This window comes from Ochotona curzoniae, unplaced genomic scaffold (assembly GCF_017591425.1).
Source record: "Ochotona curzoniae isolate NIBS_2020 unplaced genomic scaffold, NIBS_Ocur_1.0 contig_2294, whole genome shotgun sequence".
Taxonomy (NCBI): Eukaryota; Metazoa; Chordata; class Mammalia; order Lagomorpha; family Ochotonidae; genus Ochotona; species Ochotona curzoniae.
This window is the reverse complement of record NW_024465405.1, coordinates 2187012-2206052: the sequence shown is the minus strand read 5'-3', so window position 1 is coordinate 2206052 and position 19041 is coordinate 2187012. Positions and strand designations below refer to the sequence as shown.

At 42.9% G+C, this 19041-nt stretch overlaps 2 protein-coding genes across 2 annotated transcripts; both read right to left on the bottom strand.

Moving 5' to 3' along the window:
- Positions 1-704: 704 nt before the first annotated feature.
- LOC121151215 (UDP-glucuronosyltransferase 1A9-like) lies at positions 705-2306 on the bottom strand. The gene has a single exon (XM_040972473.1). It carries the CDS (start codon positions 2018-2020, stop codon positions 1064-1066), a length of 957 nt encoding a protein of 318 aa, XP_040828407.1. The 5' UTR covers positions 2021-2306; the 3' UTR covers positions 705-1063.
- A 3682-nt stretch (positions 2307-5988) lies between these two features.
- LOC121151213 (UDP-glucuronosyltransferase 1A7-like) lies at positions 5989-17297 on the bottom strand. Its single transcript, XM_040972472.1, has 2 exons — positions 17209-17297; positions 5989-7222 (listed from the first exon to the last, which is right to left on the bottom strand). The coding sequence occupies exon 2, from the start codon at positions 7158-7160 to the stop codon at positions 6228-6230; it is 933 nt and encodes a 310-aa protein (XP_040828406.1). The 5' UTR covers positions 7161-7222; positions 17209-17297; the 3' UTR covers positions 5989-6227.
- Positions 17298-19041: the final 1744 nt, after the last annotated feature.

The following is a 19041-nucleotide window of genomic DNA, read 5'->3' as shown; positions in this document are numbered from 1 at the left end:
CACCATCACAAACACCTGTTTCCCAATAGTCTGTACAGGAATCTCTTCCTACACATGCTGCTGTTTTCCAACATTGCCAGAGGTTCCATTCTCAGTTCAGTAAAGTGCTTTATCTGCAAGGTTGGGCAGCAGGTTTCCTGACATGGTTATTTGGATGTTTATTATATCCTTTACATGTCTTCTCAAAAAAAGGAATTGATTCTTGAACTAAACGCACTGTGATTCTGTGTTGGACATTGTGACCCTAGCGGTAATGCTCCTGCGTACTTGAATGAAGGAAGGAAGGAAGGAAGAAAGGAAGGAAGGAAGGAAGGAAGGAAGGAAGGAAGGAAGGAAGGAAGGAAGGAAGGAAGGAAGGAAGGAAGGAAGGAAGGTGAAGGAAGGAAGGAAGGAAGGAAGGAAGGAAGGAAGGAAGGAAGGAAGGAAGAAAGGAAGGAAGGAAGGAAGGAAGGAAAGAAGGAAGGAAGGAAAGAAAGAAAGAAAGAAAGAAAGAAAGAAAGAAAGAAAGAAAGAAAGAAAGAAAGAAAGAGAGAAAGAAAGAAAGAAGGAAAGAGAGAAAGGAAGAAAGAAAGAAAGGGAAAAAAAGAAAAAAAAAAGAAAATTAGAAGATGGACTCTTGTAAAACTCTTGATCATTTTAGAGAAAATTTGATTTTCCTAGGACTTCCTTTCATTTTGCAAGACCACACCAAATTTGCATTTTTGGTTTATAAATATTAAGACTGATGTGCAAGTAAAATTGCAAAGTAAAGCTAACGGTCATTATATCCATCCTGATATCAAACCTTATTTTAATTAAACAGAGGAAGATATTTGCATTACATATAAACATAAACTGAACAGATACATACAAAGATACTAAAAAATTTCTCTAAGGTTGTCTGGGTAAACCAACATAAAATTATATTTCAACTGAGTTTCTCATTATTTTTTCAAACAAATATTTTAGAAATGTAGTTGGGTATTATATACTATGAGGTCAAGAGTCACAGAAACATTTCAATGAGAAGAGCTTCACCATATTTGTTGATGTGCCAAACAAGAAATCCACACTGTACATTTTTTCAAACTGGAACAATTAAATTAAAGCACAAATCACAGCAGAGCAGTTTTTCTTGAATATTAATAAAAAAAAAAAAAAACTTTACTCCCTCCAGGCTAAAGCAGCTGGAACTCACCTTCGACAAAGGTTTCCCCTCGTGGCAGTTGATACCACCCACGTAGACCATGTTGGGCATCACAGGTTTGGGATAGTCAAACACAAAGTCAGTTCTTATCAGCCAGATTGAGGTGTGGCTGAAGAGGTCATAGAGCGTGACAGGCTCTGGGAAAACTTCAGAAGCAAGTTCTAAAATACTTTTGAAAAAATGGTGGCAAAATAAACGCTCTTGAAAATGAGTGATATGGTTCCAAACTCTCTCCTTGAAGGTCATGACATCTGAGAAGCTCAACAGACCTCTTGGAACATAAGAAAGAGGATAGGGACACTGCGTAGCTTCTCCAAGATAGTGGCAAAATGCCCCCCTTGCGAACACCACAGATGGCAGTGATAAATATTTGGCGACCACTAAGCCACACATATTAAAAGGATCCAGAAACACTGCATCAAAAGAGCTTTCTTTTAAGTACTCCACTAACTTCTTGTCAGTAAACAAACTCCTACAATGCGAAAAAATGAGTTCAAAAAAATTGTACAATGGACCCTTCTTAAGGTTAAATAAATTTTTCACCGGAATGTACCATTGAGATCTGGCAAAATCCATGAACACACGGTCCATATCTTCCAGGGTGTGAGACGTCCTGTAGCTCTTCACTGTACAATTCAGGGACTGTCCCAGTTGCCAACTCACCTCTGGCATGACAACAACCAACTCATGCCCTCTCTCAATGAGCTTCTCCACCACCGAGCGCATGGTAAACCAGTGACTGCCATCCATGGGGACCACCAGCAGCTTGCCTGCCTCACCTGAGCCAGAGGCCAGCAGCAGGCACACACACAGGGGAAGGAGACCTGTCTTCATTGCAGAACAGTTTGCTGAGCTGTGGCTTGAGTAACCCAGCTGCTGGGAGTCAGAGTCAAGTACTGCGGTATGCAGAATAACATAGACACAAAACCTGCCCACACAAGGGGCACAATTTCCTACAGCCAAAAAAAAAAAAAAAAATTTGGAAAAGAAGATGCAGCCAATGATTTACTCGGAACAAGAGTGAGCAAGGGGCAGTATTTGCTGAAATAAGTGCTTTATTCTTCATAGACAATAATTAGCTAACAATCAGTGACTTGGGGATTGTCATACAATATTCTAGAATCTGAGTTTGGAAAGAGATTCTAAGTGATGCTTTTACAGGTTGAGGACACACACACACAGAAAAGAGATGGAATTTAATAAAGCTGTACATTTGAAATTTATCTAAACATACAACTCAGTGTTTATCCTTAGACTATCTAGGTTTTTTTTCATAAATAAATTGGCATCCAAGGGCCGACTGCAGCACCTTTAGCCTTGATGATTTCAATTCTGGTGGACACATTGCCCACCAGCATTGCTGCTGATTCTTTGGTACTCTGCTTATTCGTTTCCAGGAGTGTTTTTCTCCATTTCCAAACTCTGAGTTCTTTGGAAAACTGAAATAACCTGAATAGTCCTGGTCTTGTGACCATCCCAGGGAATAGAAGATTATTATCTATTTTCAGTTGCTTTCCATCTGCTGTAGGTGTATTCCAAACAGCTTGGTGCATTCTTTCAGGATTTTGTGAGTCGTTTGTTAGGTTTCTGTGACCACACCCTGATGTCAGGGCTTTATCTCCATGCTTTCACCCTTCAACAGTACACATGCTGTGCCCCACCCCAGGGAGGGCAGTAGTGCACCCACCATCTGGATGGGGCCTGGTGTTGGTTCAGTAGAGGGTAAAGGGGAGAGACGTCCCCCAGGAACAGGCTCAGCCTTTTGCACTCCTATCACTCACCATCCATAGAAGTCTTCCAAGAGGACATAGTTATCTGCAACCCATTCAGGACTAAGATAGCAATCTTACAACATGTAAGAGCAAACAATATTTCATAGTCCCATCATTTGGCTAAAAAGACACGTAGACAAACAGCTGCCAACATCTGGGACAATATGACTCAAATATGAGATCTATTGAAGTGTAAGCAGCTAAAACTCCCTTCCCAATACAATAATGTGCTGATATATCATGTTAGCTTGGATGTAGCAGTTATGCAGTTGCCAAAGATCCTACTCTTGTGTTCGTCAAGACTTCTTCATTTACAAGTCTCTGAACCCCAGCTGATACCTTCCCGACTGATGAGATAACTCCATGATGCTTTAGAGGCATATGCCCCAATCCATCAGCCTTTCCTCTTACACCCAAGCTGCCATCAGCACAACCTCATCACCACCAGCTGGTTGTCAATAAGTCAGTGGGACCAAACTGGATAGTTGCTGCAGATGCCAACAAGCCAAGAACTGCAAAACACAATAAAGCCCCATATCAATTCCACGGGTGAAGAGCCCCTCCTGTTCGAGGTTGTGGAAACATGGCTCATCTACTGAGAGAAATATAAAAAATGATCACAGAGCCTGGAGCACTCACTGTAAACAATCCATAAAATCATCACTTTAAAATATAAAGTGGGGAAAAGATTTCTATACTTCAGCCTGGAAATATCTTCAACAAGTCGAAATGCAGACCACTAAGAGAAAGGTCCACTAGTTTGACTAACCCAGAAATTAAAACACTGTAGGGCACAGGGGAGGGATTCTCTTGACGGACCTGTGACAAAGAGCAGTGCCCATGTGCCCACGCTGAAGAGCAGAACAGCAATTTCTGCCTCCATACAAAACTCCTTCTGGCCTGGCTCCCAGGACCTGACCTTGCTGAACTTTGGACTATGGCCTGGGCAGCCAGTGCTGCTCCTGGCTGCCCTCAACAAGAGCTGGAGTTCCACTCCACAGAGCATAACACAGGATGGGCCCAGGATGTGTGGGGCCTGGGAGGCCGCAGCACAGCCACAGACTCCTAGGGAAGTGAGTTCCACACCAGCCTTGCCAATGCCTGATGAAGGATCTGAGGCTGTGCTTCAGAACCTCAGAGGACATGACTAGGGATGGTGAGTGCCCACTGTTACAGAGAAATTCCATGGACAAGCACTACCAGGAGTTTGAACACTCGCAAGAGAAAGAGCTCTCCTGCACACTCTCTTTAGTGAGTCAAGAACTTGGTAGAAAATTGACTAGAAGAACAGTGGATTTCTGGATTAAACAAGAGTGCTTTGGTATTCCATTATGATGAATAGGCTGTGGCTAGCTTCCCAGAACAAGTTATAGCACTCGGTCTCACCTCGAGAGAATGAATGGGGTCATTTCATAAGGTCACCTGCACCATACAAGTATCAGGACATGGCAAGAGAAATTCTGCAACCCTCCATTCATATCCAGAATACAGGGTCAAAATCAAGCCCTGGTCCCTCCCAGGTCTACAGCTCCTAGAAGATGCTGGCAATGAATACCAGAGGAGCCCTTCCCTCCCGAGCAGACACCTGCCTTGGGTGTTCGTGAATCAGATCCCTCTGGCACAAGTACATGCCAAAATGAGAAGAACTAAGGAAAAAAAATTACTTGTGATCCATCTGACTTGGTTTAGCACATCATTCAGCGCAAAATTATGAACTAGAAAACAAATGCCACATCTTTGCAAAAAGAAAAAAAATACAGAAGTTCTATTTCTACCACATGCCTTTTCTTGAGTAAAAGTAAGAATCTGGACTGAAATTAATATAGCTCATTAAAGATGTGCTAGAAGCTCTGTGTTTCACTATATAATTCTATCACTTAATACTGTTGTCATTACATATGAAAAGGTGCATATATAAATGCAAAATTTATAAACTGCTGCAGAGAGTAAGAGAGATCACGCCAGATGTGAGTGTAGGTTTGTAAGGAAGAGTCTTGGTTGGCCTTGCTTGGTGATAACGGCTCCTACTACGCTCCAGGAGCCATTGCACCTCATGGCTAAAGTCAGAGGTTTTTAAGCTCTCATCCTCCAATCAGCTTAGAGTCTCACATTACAAGGGGGAGGGGGCCCATTTCCAAGCATTTAATTAACCTTCCGTTTACTCATCAAACCTGCCCACTGCTTGGTTGCACCCCATCACTTAAAATGCATGATTTTTTAAAAATTGTCCCACAATTCTATGGTGCCAAATACAAAGCAAGAAATGAAAGTGGCTGATAGCTAGGAAAATAGGAAGTAAATACTGAAGCAACTACACACATTATTTTTGCGCAGAAAACCAAGAGAACAGAAACCTGCAAAAACATACATAAAAGGCAAGGCATAGCAACAAGAGGAAAGCAGTTCCTCAAACTTCTTTACACCATGATACTGCACCGGACACCACGACCCTACAGCTCAGGCTACTGCCTTCAGGACAAAAAGCAAGAACATGGATGTTATGAGCACAAATGAAGTGCTTCAGAATGTTTAGTTCCATTTTGCTCATAACAGCAAAAAGAAGGAAAGTTTGGATGCTTGTCACTATCAACAGTTTGAAGAAAGCCCAAATTGATCTTAAGACTTCTTTGCAATCTTGTAAGATCATTCCAGATTTGTGTGTTTTGACATTAAGAAATGTCTATAACTGATTGGTAGGGGAAAACAGTATGATAAAGTCCATTACGTGCACACTAATACCAAGTCTTTCTCTAATTAAATAGTTTTGACATTCACATGAAATACAAACATATAAACTTTAAACAGATGCATGCAAAGCTAAAAATAGAATTTTCTTAGGTATGTCAGTTATGTAAGGAAAAGCAAAGAGGGAAATTAACTTTCATGCTGTGCTTTGCACTATTTTTCCAAATCTGCTGTTTAAAAATGCAGCTTGGGACTCACTGCCATTGTCCATACCTACAATGTCAAGATATGCTTACATAGCAGAATGATGGACATGACCTTTTATGAGAACTATACTATTGTAATAATACAGGAAAAATCTATGGGGGGAGGGGATCTAGAAAGGTGGGAGAAAAATCACAGAGCTATAGAACCATATCATGAAAATAATTTTTAAAATAGTGTTTTAGAGAAAAAGATAGATAGATAAAATGCAACCTGAGATCATTTATTATGAGATGAAGTGCCTACACATACATGTCAATCAATGAGAAAAGACTTGCAACATTGGATAACATATCATACAAAGAATTCACACAGCACATTTAAGTTTCCAACAATGATAGTAAGTCACAAGTAACAGCTGAACAGCAGTCTTTCTTGAAAAAAAAAATGTTAAAGGAGCTAGGACTCACCTTCGACAAAGGTTTTCCTTCATGGCAGTTGATACCACCCACATAGACCATGTTGGGCATCACAGGTTTGGGATGTTCTAAAACAAAGTCAGTTCTTAACAGCCAGATTGAGGTGTGGCTGAAGAGGTCATAGAGTGTGACAGGCTCTGGGAAAACTTCAGAAGCAAGTTCTAAAATACTTTTGAAAAAATGGTGGCAAAATAAACGCTCTTGAAAATGAGTGATATGGTTCCAAACTCTCTCCTTGAAGGTCATGACATCTGAAAATCTTAACAGACCTCTAGGAACATAAGAAAGAGGATGAGGACACTGCGTAGCTACTTCCAGATAGTGGCAAAATACTCCTCTGGTGAACACCACAGATGGCAGTGATAAATATTTGGCAACCACTAAGCCACACATATCAAAAGGATCCAGAAACACTGCATCAAAAGAGCTTTCTTTTAAGTACTCCACTAACTTCTTGTCATTAAACAAACTCCTACAATGCGAAAAAATGAGTTCAAAAAAATTGTACAATGGACCCTTCTTAAGGTTAAATAAGTTTTTCACCGGAATGTACCATTGAGATCTGACAAAATCTTTGAACTCACGGTCCATATCTTCCAGGGTGTGAGACGTCTTGTAGCTCTTCACTGTACAATTCAGGGACTGTCCCAGTTGCCAACTCACCTCTGGCATGACAACAACCAACTCATGCCCTCTCTCAATGAGCTTCTCCACCACCGAGCTCATGGTAAACCAGTGACTGCCATCCATGGGGACCACCAGCAGCTTGCCTGCCTCACCTGAGCCAGAGGCCAGCAGCAGGCACACACACAGGGGAAGGAGACCTGTCTTCATTGCAGAACAGTTTGCTGAGCTGTGGCTTGAGTAACCCAGCTGCTGGGAGTCTCAGCAGAGTCCTGTAGTAGATGGGAAAAACAGACACAAAGTGTGTTCCAGGAAAGGGTGTGTTTTCACATTGTCCAGAAAATCAATTCACTACCAATGGTTTGCTCTCAAGAGTTAAGATTAGATCAATATGCTTAGATTCATACTTCCATGTTTCCAACCAGGAGTAGCTTATGAACACTGCCTGGAAAACAGAGCATGTGCTGTCTTGAAGAAAGTGTTCAGGAAGATATTGAGCACTGATTTTACACATTTAGCACTGAAAAAAAGATAAAAGAATCTGAGAAGTCATATTTATCAAATATGTCCAAATCACTACTTTTCACGTTTGATGTTCCCACTGGTCCCCTGCTCAGGAAGAATCCAACATCCCAGGATCCAAGAACAGCCTTGATCACATCAATAGCAGTGGAATTACTGCACACAAACATCTCTGTCCATACTGACAGTGCTACTTTAGTTCATTTCCAGAGTTCTCTTTCTATTTATAAACCGAGTTTCTCTGAATTGCTGAAATAACATCTAAATTCCTGGCCCTGTAAATCATCTCTGGGGTTTGATGACTGCCAACTGCTCTGTTTTGCTTTCCCCAGCTGCATGGCTGGCAATTAGCAAACCATTTGAAATCAGCCTGTCAGTGCCAATCCATAAAGCTTCATGTGGTAGGACAGGCATCCTCATGAACTTAAGGGACCATGCAGGCCAGCAGACAACTCACCCTTGTCAAAGCAATGATACAAGTCAGCCCTGCCATCTAATGACACAACCAGAAACACAGGTTATACTCAAGAGTGAACGAGGGTACAGCCACCATCAGGCATCAGCATCCCATGGAGGTGCTGGCTCATGTCCCAACTGCTGAATGCAAGGGATGGGCAAAGATCAGAAACCAAAGAGACAAAGGAGGACATTCTAAAATGATTAAAGGGGTCAATTCATCAGGAAGAAATAACAATGCAAAATAAATATAATACTCAATGATATAAAAGAATCGTAGAATGAACAGAAAGATGGAGTTCAATACAATAATGCCAGGAGACTGAAATAGCCCTAGAAGGGTAAAGTTCATTCAAATAGGAAACTTTTGACTTGAATTGCACTTCAGACCAAGCAGAACTCACAAGACTCAAACAGAACATTCTCTACAGAGACCAGCAAAATACATGTTCTTCCCAAGAACACACAGAGCCTTCTCCAGGAAAGAGCACATGGCAGGATGTGAAGAAAGCTTTACAGGACCCGGAACGGTGGCTCAGTGGCTAAATTCTTACTTTGCATGTGCAGGATCTCATATGGGCACAAGTTCGTGTGCCGGATGCTTCACTTCCCATCCAGCTCCTTGCTTATGGTCTGGGAAAGCAGTGGAGACTGGCCCAATGCATTTGGACCCTACACTTTTGTGGGAGACCTGGGAAAGGCTCCTGGATTCTGATTGGCTTGGAGTCATAGTAGCCACTTGAGGTGTGAGCCAATGGGCAAAAGCTGTTTCTCTGTGAATCTGCTTTTCCAGTAAAAAATAAATAAATCTTTTTAAAGAAAAATAAGCTTTAGAAAGTTTAAGGGGTGTGTCAAGTAGCTTTTCTCACCACAGTGTAAGACTAGAAATTAAGACAGAACGAATTTTGGAAAATTCTCAATGACACAATAATTTTAAAATACACACTTCAACAACAAATGGATTATTCAATAGAGATATTGAAATGGAAATTTTAAAACATCTTCCGATAAACAAAAATGGACATATCACATGCCCAAGTATTTGACATACAACAAAAGCAGTTTGAAGAAAGTTTATAACTATAAATGCTTATATAAAAAATAAAATCTCAAATTTAGAAAAATGAACATTAATCTGAAAGAATCAGAAATGAAAGAGATTAAAACTCAGATCAAAGAAATATCAGGCTCACATACCGAGATGCACAGGACGTCCCCAGAGGGAATCCTGAGGGACAGACACACTCAACGGATCAAAAAGAGCAAGGAAGCTGGATCAGCAATAACAATCCTCGGAAAACAGAACTCCCTAGAACTGATGTTTTCTAAGCACTGACAAACATTCATTACTCAAGTGATACCAGTCCGTTTCTAACTCTTCCAAAACATCCACAAAGGAGAATACTCGCAAGCTCTTTCTATGAAGACAGTATTGTCTTAAAACCAAACTACTTGTAGCCATAAAAAGAAAACCTCATACTGGTGTTCTAGATAAACACAGATGCAAAAATGCCCCAACACAATATCTGAAACTGGATTAAACAGTACAATAAGGGTCCCCTCATTCCTAATGCAGAAGACAAATTTACCCTGAAATTAAGGTTGATTCAATATATACAAATTGATAAGTAGAAAATATCACATGAAAGAATAAAAAACCATCCTGGAGCTGCAGAGAAAGTATTTGACAAAATGCAATACCATTTCATGACAGAAAAAAAAGAAAGAAAGAAAAACTCTTCCACCTTAGCTTTAGAAGGAGAGTAGCTGAAAGTGGTAAAATTCATAATTCATATACAAGAAATTCACAAACAACCTGTACTCAATGAAACATTGAAAGCCATTTTGAACAAGAGAAGGGTGTCCTTTCTTACTGTTTTTAAAAGAAATGAGAAAGAGACACGGAAGAGTGTAGGAAGAGCTCTTTCACCTGCCGGTTCACTCCTCAAATGGCCACAATGACCAGAGCTGAGCTGAGCTAAAGCCAGGAGCCAGGAGCTTCTTCTGGGTCTCCCATGTGGGTGTAGGGGACCAAGACCTTGAACCATCCTCCACAGCCAGTGTTACAGGCTAGGGATTAGCCTGCATGGCACCAGCCCCCATTCTCATCATTTCTATTCAGTGTGGTGTTAATTGGGCAAGAGAAGGAAATGGAAGGACTCCAAATAGGAAATGAAAAAATGAAGTTCACACTGCATATATACAACATGATCTTCTAAACAGAAAATTCCACTAAAAGATATTCTATTAAAACTAATAAGCAGAGCCTGGTGCCACAGCCTAGCAGTTAAAGTCCTCGCCTTGCACATTTCGGGATCCCATATGGGGTGCTGGTTTGTGTCCTGGCAACCCTACTTCCCATCCAGCTACCTGATTGCAGCCTGGGAAAGCAGTCAAGGATGGCCCAAAGCCTTCGGAGCCTGCACCTGCATGGGAGACCAAGAAGAAGCTCCTGGCTCCTGGCTTCAGATTGGCTCAGCTCTGGCTTTCTATCTCTATCTTTCTGTCTCTCCTTTTCTCTATAAAACCTTTCCAATAGAAATGATTTCTTAAAAATTTGGGGGCCTTTTAAAATGTCTATATTACACAAAGAATTCTACAGATGTAACATAATCCCTGTTAATATATCAGTGTCATCATTCACAGAAATGAAAAGAAATTCTGAAAATTCTTAGACTAACAAAAGACTTCTAGATAGCCAAGATATTCATGAGGCCAAGTGCAAAGTTAAAGATGTCATGCTACTGAGTTCAAACTGCACTGGAATCAGTGGCAATTCAAAGCACACGATGGTAAACCCAGAACTACAGTCAACTGATATTCAGTAAAGCTGCAAAGAATATGCAATGTGGAGGGCCCAGCAGGGTAGCCTAGTGGCTGAAGTCCTTGCCTTGTTTGCACCAGGATCCCATATGGGCAAAGGTTTGTTTCCTGACTGTTCTATTTCCCATCCAGCTCCCTGCTGGTGGCCTGGGAAAGCAGCCGAGGATGAGCCAAAGCCTTAGGACACGGGAGACCTAGAAGAAGCTCCTGACTCCTGGCTTTGGCTTGCCTTGGTTCCAGCCATTGTGGCCACTTGAGGAGTGAACCAGGAAACAGAAAATCTTCTGTCTCTCCCTCTGTAAAATCTGACTTTCCAATGAAAAATAAATAAAATATTTCAAAAAAGAATATGCAATATGGAAAGAATAGTCTCCTTGATGAACTGTGGTGGACAGAGACATCCATATAAAGGAAAGTCAAAACAGATCTTTCTTCAACACCATATTCAAAACTCAACATGTACCGAAGACATAAGTTCAATAACTAGTAAACTAAAAGAAATCATAAGAGAAATTATAAAACATTGTCCTATGCAAAGATTTTATAGATTTTTTTATCCCAGAAGTGCATATAATAGAAGCAAAAATGTTTAAATGAGATTTTATGAAGCCAAAAAAATGTGCACAGCAGGGGCCAGCACAATAGCTCAATTGGCTAATCCTCCACCCACAAGTGCCAGCACTCATATGGGTGCTGAGTCTTGTCCTGGTTGCTCCACTTCCCATCCAGCTCCCTTCTTGTGGCTTAGGAAAGCAGTAGGGGATGGTCCAGAGCCTTGGGACCCTGCACCTGCACAGGAAGCCCAGAAGAAGCTCCTGGCCCTTGACTTTGGATTGCCTTGGCTCCAACTGCTGCAGCCATTTATGGAGTAAACCAGCAGATGGAAGATGTTTCTCTCTGCCTCTCCTTCTCTCTCTAAATCTGCCTTTCCAATAAAAATAAATAAATCTTATTTTAAAAATTCTGAGCAATGAAGGAAGCAGTGTGCAGATACAGAAGGAGTTCAAGCAACTCAACGAGAAATAAAACATCCAGTTTTTTATGAGACTTATAAAGCATTTCTCAAAAGAATACGCGTAATAGACCAACAGATATACAAAATAATACTCACTCATTCTTTCTGATCATTAGGAAAAATGCAGAATAAATCCACGCTATAAAAACATCCCACATACATCTGTCAGAATGGCTTATCAAAAAAACAAAACATGACAAATGCTGACAAGGATGGAAAACATAAAGAGCCGTGTGTCCTGTGGACTGGATTTACTACACTCACTGGGGAAAATGATGCGGAGGCACAACAAGGTGAAAGTAGGGCAGCAGGTATTCATTCTACTGACAAACATGCCTGCTTCCCACATACCTGGCTTTGATACACAATTCCCATTCCTGTTACCAGGTTCCCGCTAATACAGACCTGGGAGGCAGCCTTGACCACTCAAGTCATTGGGTTCCTGGTGTTCATGTGGGAGACAAGGACTGAGTTTGCAGCTTGCAGATTCAGCTCAGCCCAGCACAAACTAGTGTGGACATTTATATGAGGAGTTAACCAGAAGATGGAAACACTCTTCCTCATTTGCTTTCCCTTTCATCAATAATTTTTTAACTAATAATAGAATTACCATATGATCCAGTCATCTCTCCTCATGTATTAAGTCAAAAGATCAGATGCCAATTCGTTGAAGACATGCCTGTACCCCCCATGTTGCTTGCCGTTGTGACTGCCACCCACAACAACCAATGTGAGGCATGTGTGTTCATCCACTGACAAATGAATTTTAAGACACCATTGAAGGTCTGCCACTTCCAACAACATGGATGGGATTGGAGAACTTTATACCCGGTGGAATAAGCCAGGCATGCAAAAAACAATATATATATATGATATGATGTATGATATATATATATGATACATACATATATATCATACATATATATCTCATACATTCTCACTTACTTGTGAAATCTAGAACAGTAAGTCGCAGAGGTGGGAAACAGAATGGTGGTGACAGAGGCTGTGATATGGGGAGAAAGGGAAGATGAGGGTCATAGGATGAAGAATCCCATTATCATTTGAGAATTCTTAGATCTTCTGCACAGAGTGGTGATTGCATTCAGCAACAAAGTCTTGCACGTTTCAAAAACTGCTAAGAGAATCAACTTTAGACGACCTCGCACAAAAAGCATCAAGCATTTGATGCTATGGATAGGCTACCTGCTTGATTAAATTTTTCCACATTCGCTTCATAAGTCACATTATCACTTCGTATCCCATAAATGGATATAATTACAAATATTTCATTGCAATAGAAAAGGAAATTTTCTAAAACACTGCAGAGAAAAACAAAACAAAATCTTGCTCTTTGGAAAGCTCAATCAACTGGATAAAGCTGTAAGTACACTGATTAGAAAAAGAATGAGGAAACAAATGACTGATACCAGAAATGTGAGATGTTAAAATGATAACAATAAGAGAATAAAAGAACCAAGCTTACACGAATAATTTATAAATTAGGTGAAGTTCACAAATTCCTTAAGAGAAGCAGGACACCATAAGTCACACAAGAAGAAATCCGTAACATGAACAGAAATTACCTAAATCTCATACATCAAAATGAAACTGGCAATCCAAATTTTCCAACACGGAAAAGTTCACACCCAGATAACTCCACTGAAGAATTCCACCAAACATCAAAGGAAGAATCAGTACCATTTCCTCCACAATCTATCCCACAAATTAGAAGCATAGAGAGCTTCTTGATTCATTCTATAAGAGATCAGCATCACCACAAAACAAGATGAAGATATTGCAGGAAAGGAGTACTGTAGATCCTCAGAATCACAGCTGCAAATACTCTGAAATCTCAAAAAATCATATTCATTAATATATAACAGTATGTTAAGTAAAAACAAAATACAGCATAGCAAAGTAGGGTTTATCAAATAAATGGAAGATTTGCATAGAGTGCAAAAAAAAAAAACAAGACTATATTCAATGTTGGTGCAGTGGGTAAAGCCATCACCTGAGCTGCAGGATGCTGCCCCACCTCCAATCCATCTCCCTGCCAGTGGCCTAGGAAAACACTGGAAAACTGGTCAAGTTCTTGAGCCCCTGCCACTCACAGGGGAGATGTGGATGAAACTCTTGACTCCTGGGTTCAGCCAGGCCTGAGTACTGGCCATTGCAACCATCTGAGGAATGAACAAATGGGTAGAAGATCTCTGTCTCTCCTTCTAACTCCAACTTTCAAATTTAAAAATATCTTTTACAAAGGGTGAAGAAAATGAAAGTGGTACAACTATGACAACAAAGAAGCAACCAAATGCCCATCCATGGATGAATGGAAGAACGAATGTGTGCAACAGACATTGCTATAATTTCATATCATTTGCCCCCCAGAGTTTAATCTTCAAAGACTTAGCTTAATGATATTAAGAGGACAGGAGCTTTATTCAATTACCACATGTAGAAGTGGAATTTTAGGCCTGTGGTTCCTACAACTAAAGAACTGCGAGCCAACATCAATCTGTCATCGTTGTAAACCTAGCATCCCCCAGGCATATATGATCACAAGAAAATGGAGCATTACACAGCCTTGAAAACAGAAGAAATACGAGCACTCTAGCATGGGGGAACCCTGAAAATAAGACGTTGTTTGAAATGGACAGCCACGAAAGGATGACTGCTTATGTAATTCCACTTACATGAGGTGTGTGAAATACACAACTGCACAAAATCAACAACAAAGTGGTGGTTGGTGCTTGCTAGAGGCTGGGATGAGGCGGGAAGAAGAGTTACTGTTTAAAGGAAACAGAGACTCAGTTTGGGAAGATGAAACCAGTTCTGAATGTGGTGATGGCGCCACAGCAATGTGACTGTACTTAATACAGAACTATCAGAACTACACACTGAGTAAAGAAAAAAAATGGTACATTTTGATTTTAAATGGTAGCATGTGTTTGAGTTCTCAAAAATATAACAAACCAAAAAAATTAAAGTGTAACACCATCAATCAGCTCTATCAGAAAATCCCTCTCTACAACTCAGATTTTCAATTAAAAATTTGAAAAAATAATTTTTTTTCAGCTGAGTTCTTGTCTAAGTTCATGAAATTGTCAGAGCTGTGGTCTGCAGGACCTCAGGTTCGGGGGCACTAGCTTCCATGTGCTAGTGGCCACCTCCCAACCTACTCTAAAGTACTGAAGAAATGGCTCTGGGTAAAGCCCCTGTCTTGTAATCACTGACCTGCACCACATGTGTCAGTTGGCAGGAAGCCATTGCTTGCCGACCTCTCTGTGCCAAGATTCATGTTAAGAAGTGACAGAAAGATGTGGTTGGAGAAGGAGATGAAAGCGACAGAGACACAGCTGGCCTGGAAAGAGGGGTGGAGAGTTGTGCAACAAACAAGGCAAAGAATGACAGCCCGTCCTCCTCTTCCTTCAGGCTCGGGAGTCTCACGTGGACGTCACATCCCATCCCAAATGATCCATTTCTGGGCTACACTCTGCTTATGGCCTCAGAGGAAACAGAAGATAACCCAGGGCCTTTGTGTTGGGGACCCAGAGGAGGCTATTGGCTCCTGTGTTCGAATTAGCTCAGCTCTGACCACTGAAGCCATAGTAAAAATCTGATCTTCCTTTCCAAAGTAAGTTGGAAAAGCAGATCCACAGAGAGAAGGAGAGACAGAGAAAAATCTTCCAACTGCTCTTCACTCCCCAAGTGACCACAATGGCCAGAGCTGAGCTGAAGCCAGGAGCGAGGACCTCCTTTGGGTTTCCCACGCAGGTGCAGGGTCCCAAGGCTTTGAGCCATACTCCACTGCCCTCCCATGCCACAACAGGGAGCTGGATGGGAAACGAAACAGCTGGACACAAACCAGTGTCTATACAGAATCCCAACACCTGGAAAGTGAGGATTTAGCCACTGAGCCATCACAAGAGGCCCAAAATAAATAAATCTATTTTTAAGAGTTCTTTATTTTTATTGGAAAGTCATATATACACAGAGGAGGACAGACAGACAGAAAAATCTTCCGTCTGCTGACTCACTTCCCAAGTGGCCAAAATGGCTGGAGCTGAACCAATCTGAAGCCAGGAGCCAGGAGCTTCTTATAGGTCTCCCATGCAGGGTCCCAAGACCTTGGGCCATCCTCAATTGCTTTTCAGGCTGCAATCAGGGAGCTGGATGGGAGGTGGGGTGGCCAGGGCACAAACCAGCACCCCACATGGGATCCCAGCACGTGCAAGGCAAGGAATTTAGCCACTAGGCTACCACACCAGGTCACAAATATCTTTTTAAATTAATTAAGTAAGTTAAATAAAAACAAGGCAAGGCCACATTCAGGTGATGTTGACTGGATGTGGTGGAGGCTCAGGTCTCCACCCTAATGTCTCTAATGAGAATTGAGGTTCTCTCTCTCTCTCTCTCTCTCTCTCTCTCTCTCTCTCTCTCTCTCTCTCTCTCTCTCTCTTCCCAGGAGAGACAGCAGGCCACAGGAACCCAGTAAGCAGTCCATTGGCCGTTGGCACCACCACCCAGAGGACCACCAAGAGTGTAGAAGTGCTAAGACAAACGGAGGTGCCCCACTGCTCAGAGGTCTCACAAACAGGAGGTAAAGATAGGATCCTTCTGCAAGGGAGCTGCCATGCTAAGCACATGTTTATTTGTACAGCCTAATGGGAGAGATAGAAGTTCAGAAGGTGCTTTCAGTGCAAGAGGGCATTCTGGAGCTGAAGCAAGCTCCCTGCTTGGTGAGACCAGGAGAGCCAGGTTCCAGTCCGTTCCTTGTCTTTCTTCCTCTTCAGTGAACTTAGGATGTCAGACACCTGTGACTCATCCTTCTACCCCAATTGTGTGTTCGTTCACACAGCACATGTACTTCCTGCTCTGGGCTGTGTTGCAGTTAGACAACGCAAAGCCAGAGGTGGTGCACACCCTCCTGGAGTTAGAGGCACAGGGAGGTGGGACCGACACCTGCACAGACCTGTACCACTGCTTCAAAAGGTGCTCCAGGCACTGTGGGAGCCTCAAACTGGGATTAACTGTCCTTGCTTCGAAAGCAGGGAAAGTTTCCCAAAGAAGTGTCAGAGAAGGCAAAATCAGGAGAGTACAGCAAGACAGTTCAGCGGTGCAGGAAGATTCCAGAAAGGACAGCAGCCCAAAAGACTCCCAAATCCTAAGGCGATGTGGTGCGGTCATAATGTGGGCAAATGAATACATTCTTTTCTATGCCAGGTTCTTGTCTCATAGACATGTTTTCTGAGTGAAAACTATCATCATATGCTGATAGGAAGTGGGTTTATTTAGCAGTGAGGGAACAGACATGCATTCATGTGCAAGTGTGCACCACTCCAGCCCCCACAGAGGCACTCATGAGTGGACTAAAGAGCTGTCCGTGAATGAGAGAGAAAACAAAACTATATTAAGCCAAAAGGAAAAAAAAAAAGACGGTACCTTTAAGTAAGAACAAGAACATTCTGTCCTGGAGCGGCCCGTGGTGGAAAAAGAGCTCTTCCCAGTCTTCACTTCCGGTTTACAGAGAACGCGGTGGTGTCCCGCCCACACACCCCTGCAACCAGATATGCAAAGGGTGGGGCCATAGCCTGCACAGTGGTCCCAAATACAACAAGAGGCATCTTGGGAAGGTGGGCGTTATCAAGCTAACAGTTAAAGAGATAGCATCAACTTTCTGGAATAGGAGAATTAGAGTTCACTTAAACCTTCACAACCCACTGAGTTACAACGTATTAATCTGAGAACCTGGAAGCAGGCAGGCTGGAACAAAGGAGGGAAAATGAAGACTGGAGCAAGTGAGTCAGGGCTGGGTGTATGCCAGGCCAGGCAAAGCTGCTCCACCTTGTCAGCAAGTGCATAGGTTGGCTCAGGGTAGGGAGTAGTATAACGGAGGTTAGAGGAGAACGGACCTGGGAGGGCCAGGCCAAACTGTAACACATTGGCATGCGTAGAGCCAGGATGGGGTGCAGGCCATGCAAAGCTAGGCTATCACACCTACCAGTCTGCATGAAATCCAGGGATGAGGGCAGCCTGGGCAAGTCTAAGCTGCAGCAACCATCAGTGAGAGTTAGGACTGAGGATGGGCGAGGGCAGGCCAGCCCAGGCTGCAGCATCCTATGACAAAGGCCAAGATGGGGTTAGGCCGCACCAGGCTGAGTTGGAGCAACCACCGGCTCAGGCAAGATCTATGGTTGGGAGTGGGCCTGATTGAGGGGTTAAGGGGATGCCCTGGTTGGCCTACAGTTTCCACTGGTGAGCGTGAGTCAGAATGGATGTGGCAATCTGAGCTGGACATGGCTGCAGCATCTCTCAGCATGAGTGTGTACTGGGTCTAGGGTGTGCCAGACTAGGCTAGGCTCTAGCACCTGCTGGTGCTCACAAGAGCTAGAGTAGGTATAGGACAGGCTGGGCTAGTGTTGTGGCCTAAGGAGTTGACTAGCACTCGTTTAGCCGAGCACACAGGTGGTGGGCTTGGGGCTAGAAGCACCTGGTCTCAGCTGTAGCCAATATGCGCTAATGAGGGTGTGGGGTAGAGTAAACAAGAAGTAGGTGAAAGGTCAAGAGAGGAGACAATAAAGGGAGGCCTTGAGAGGCTTTGGAGAGAGACTTTCACCATCACAGGTCTCCAGTCTGTGCCTCAATCTCTCAGACCCCTCGACGTGTCCCCCGTTACTCGTGCTGTTGGCTGTAACAGTCTAGGTCTTGACACACACTGAGCCACATGAAAGCTAGGTCTGGGAGTGGACTAGGCAAGACTGTGCTGTAACATCCAACAGTAAGAGCCAGAATGTGCGTCAGTGGGTCGGGCAAGGCTGCAACACCTGTCAGGATAGGAGGTGAGCCAAGTCAGACTGGGTCTAGAACCTGCCAGTATGCGAGATCCTGATAGAGGAGATAGGGGAACTCCTCTTTCAAGAAGCAGTCCCTGCTGGTGAGCACAAGAACCTAAACTGGAAACAGCCCAAACCAGGGCAGGTTTCAGTATCTGCCAGCATACATGTGGCTCAGATCTGAGGGCAGGCCAGGCTAGGCCAGTTCCTAACATCCACTGGCAAGTGTGAGAACCAGGATGGGGTGCAGGACAGGCCGGAGTGGGCCGTGACACCAGCCAGTTCATATTAGGAGCAGGACTCGGGGATGCTTGGGCTGGATGAGGCTGCAGCACTCACCAGCATAAGCTAGAACTGGGGACAGGTTGGGCCAAGCCAGGCAGCAGCGCCCACCAACAAATGCCAAGGTGTTGTGGGCCATGCCAGACTGGGCCACAGCACA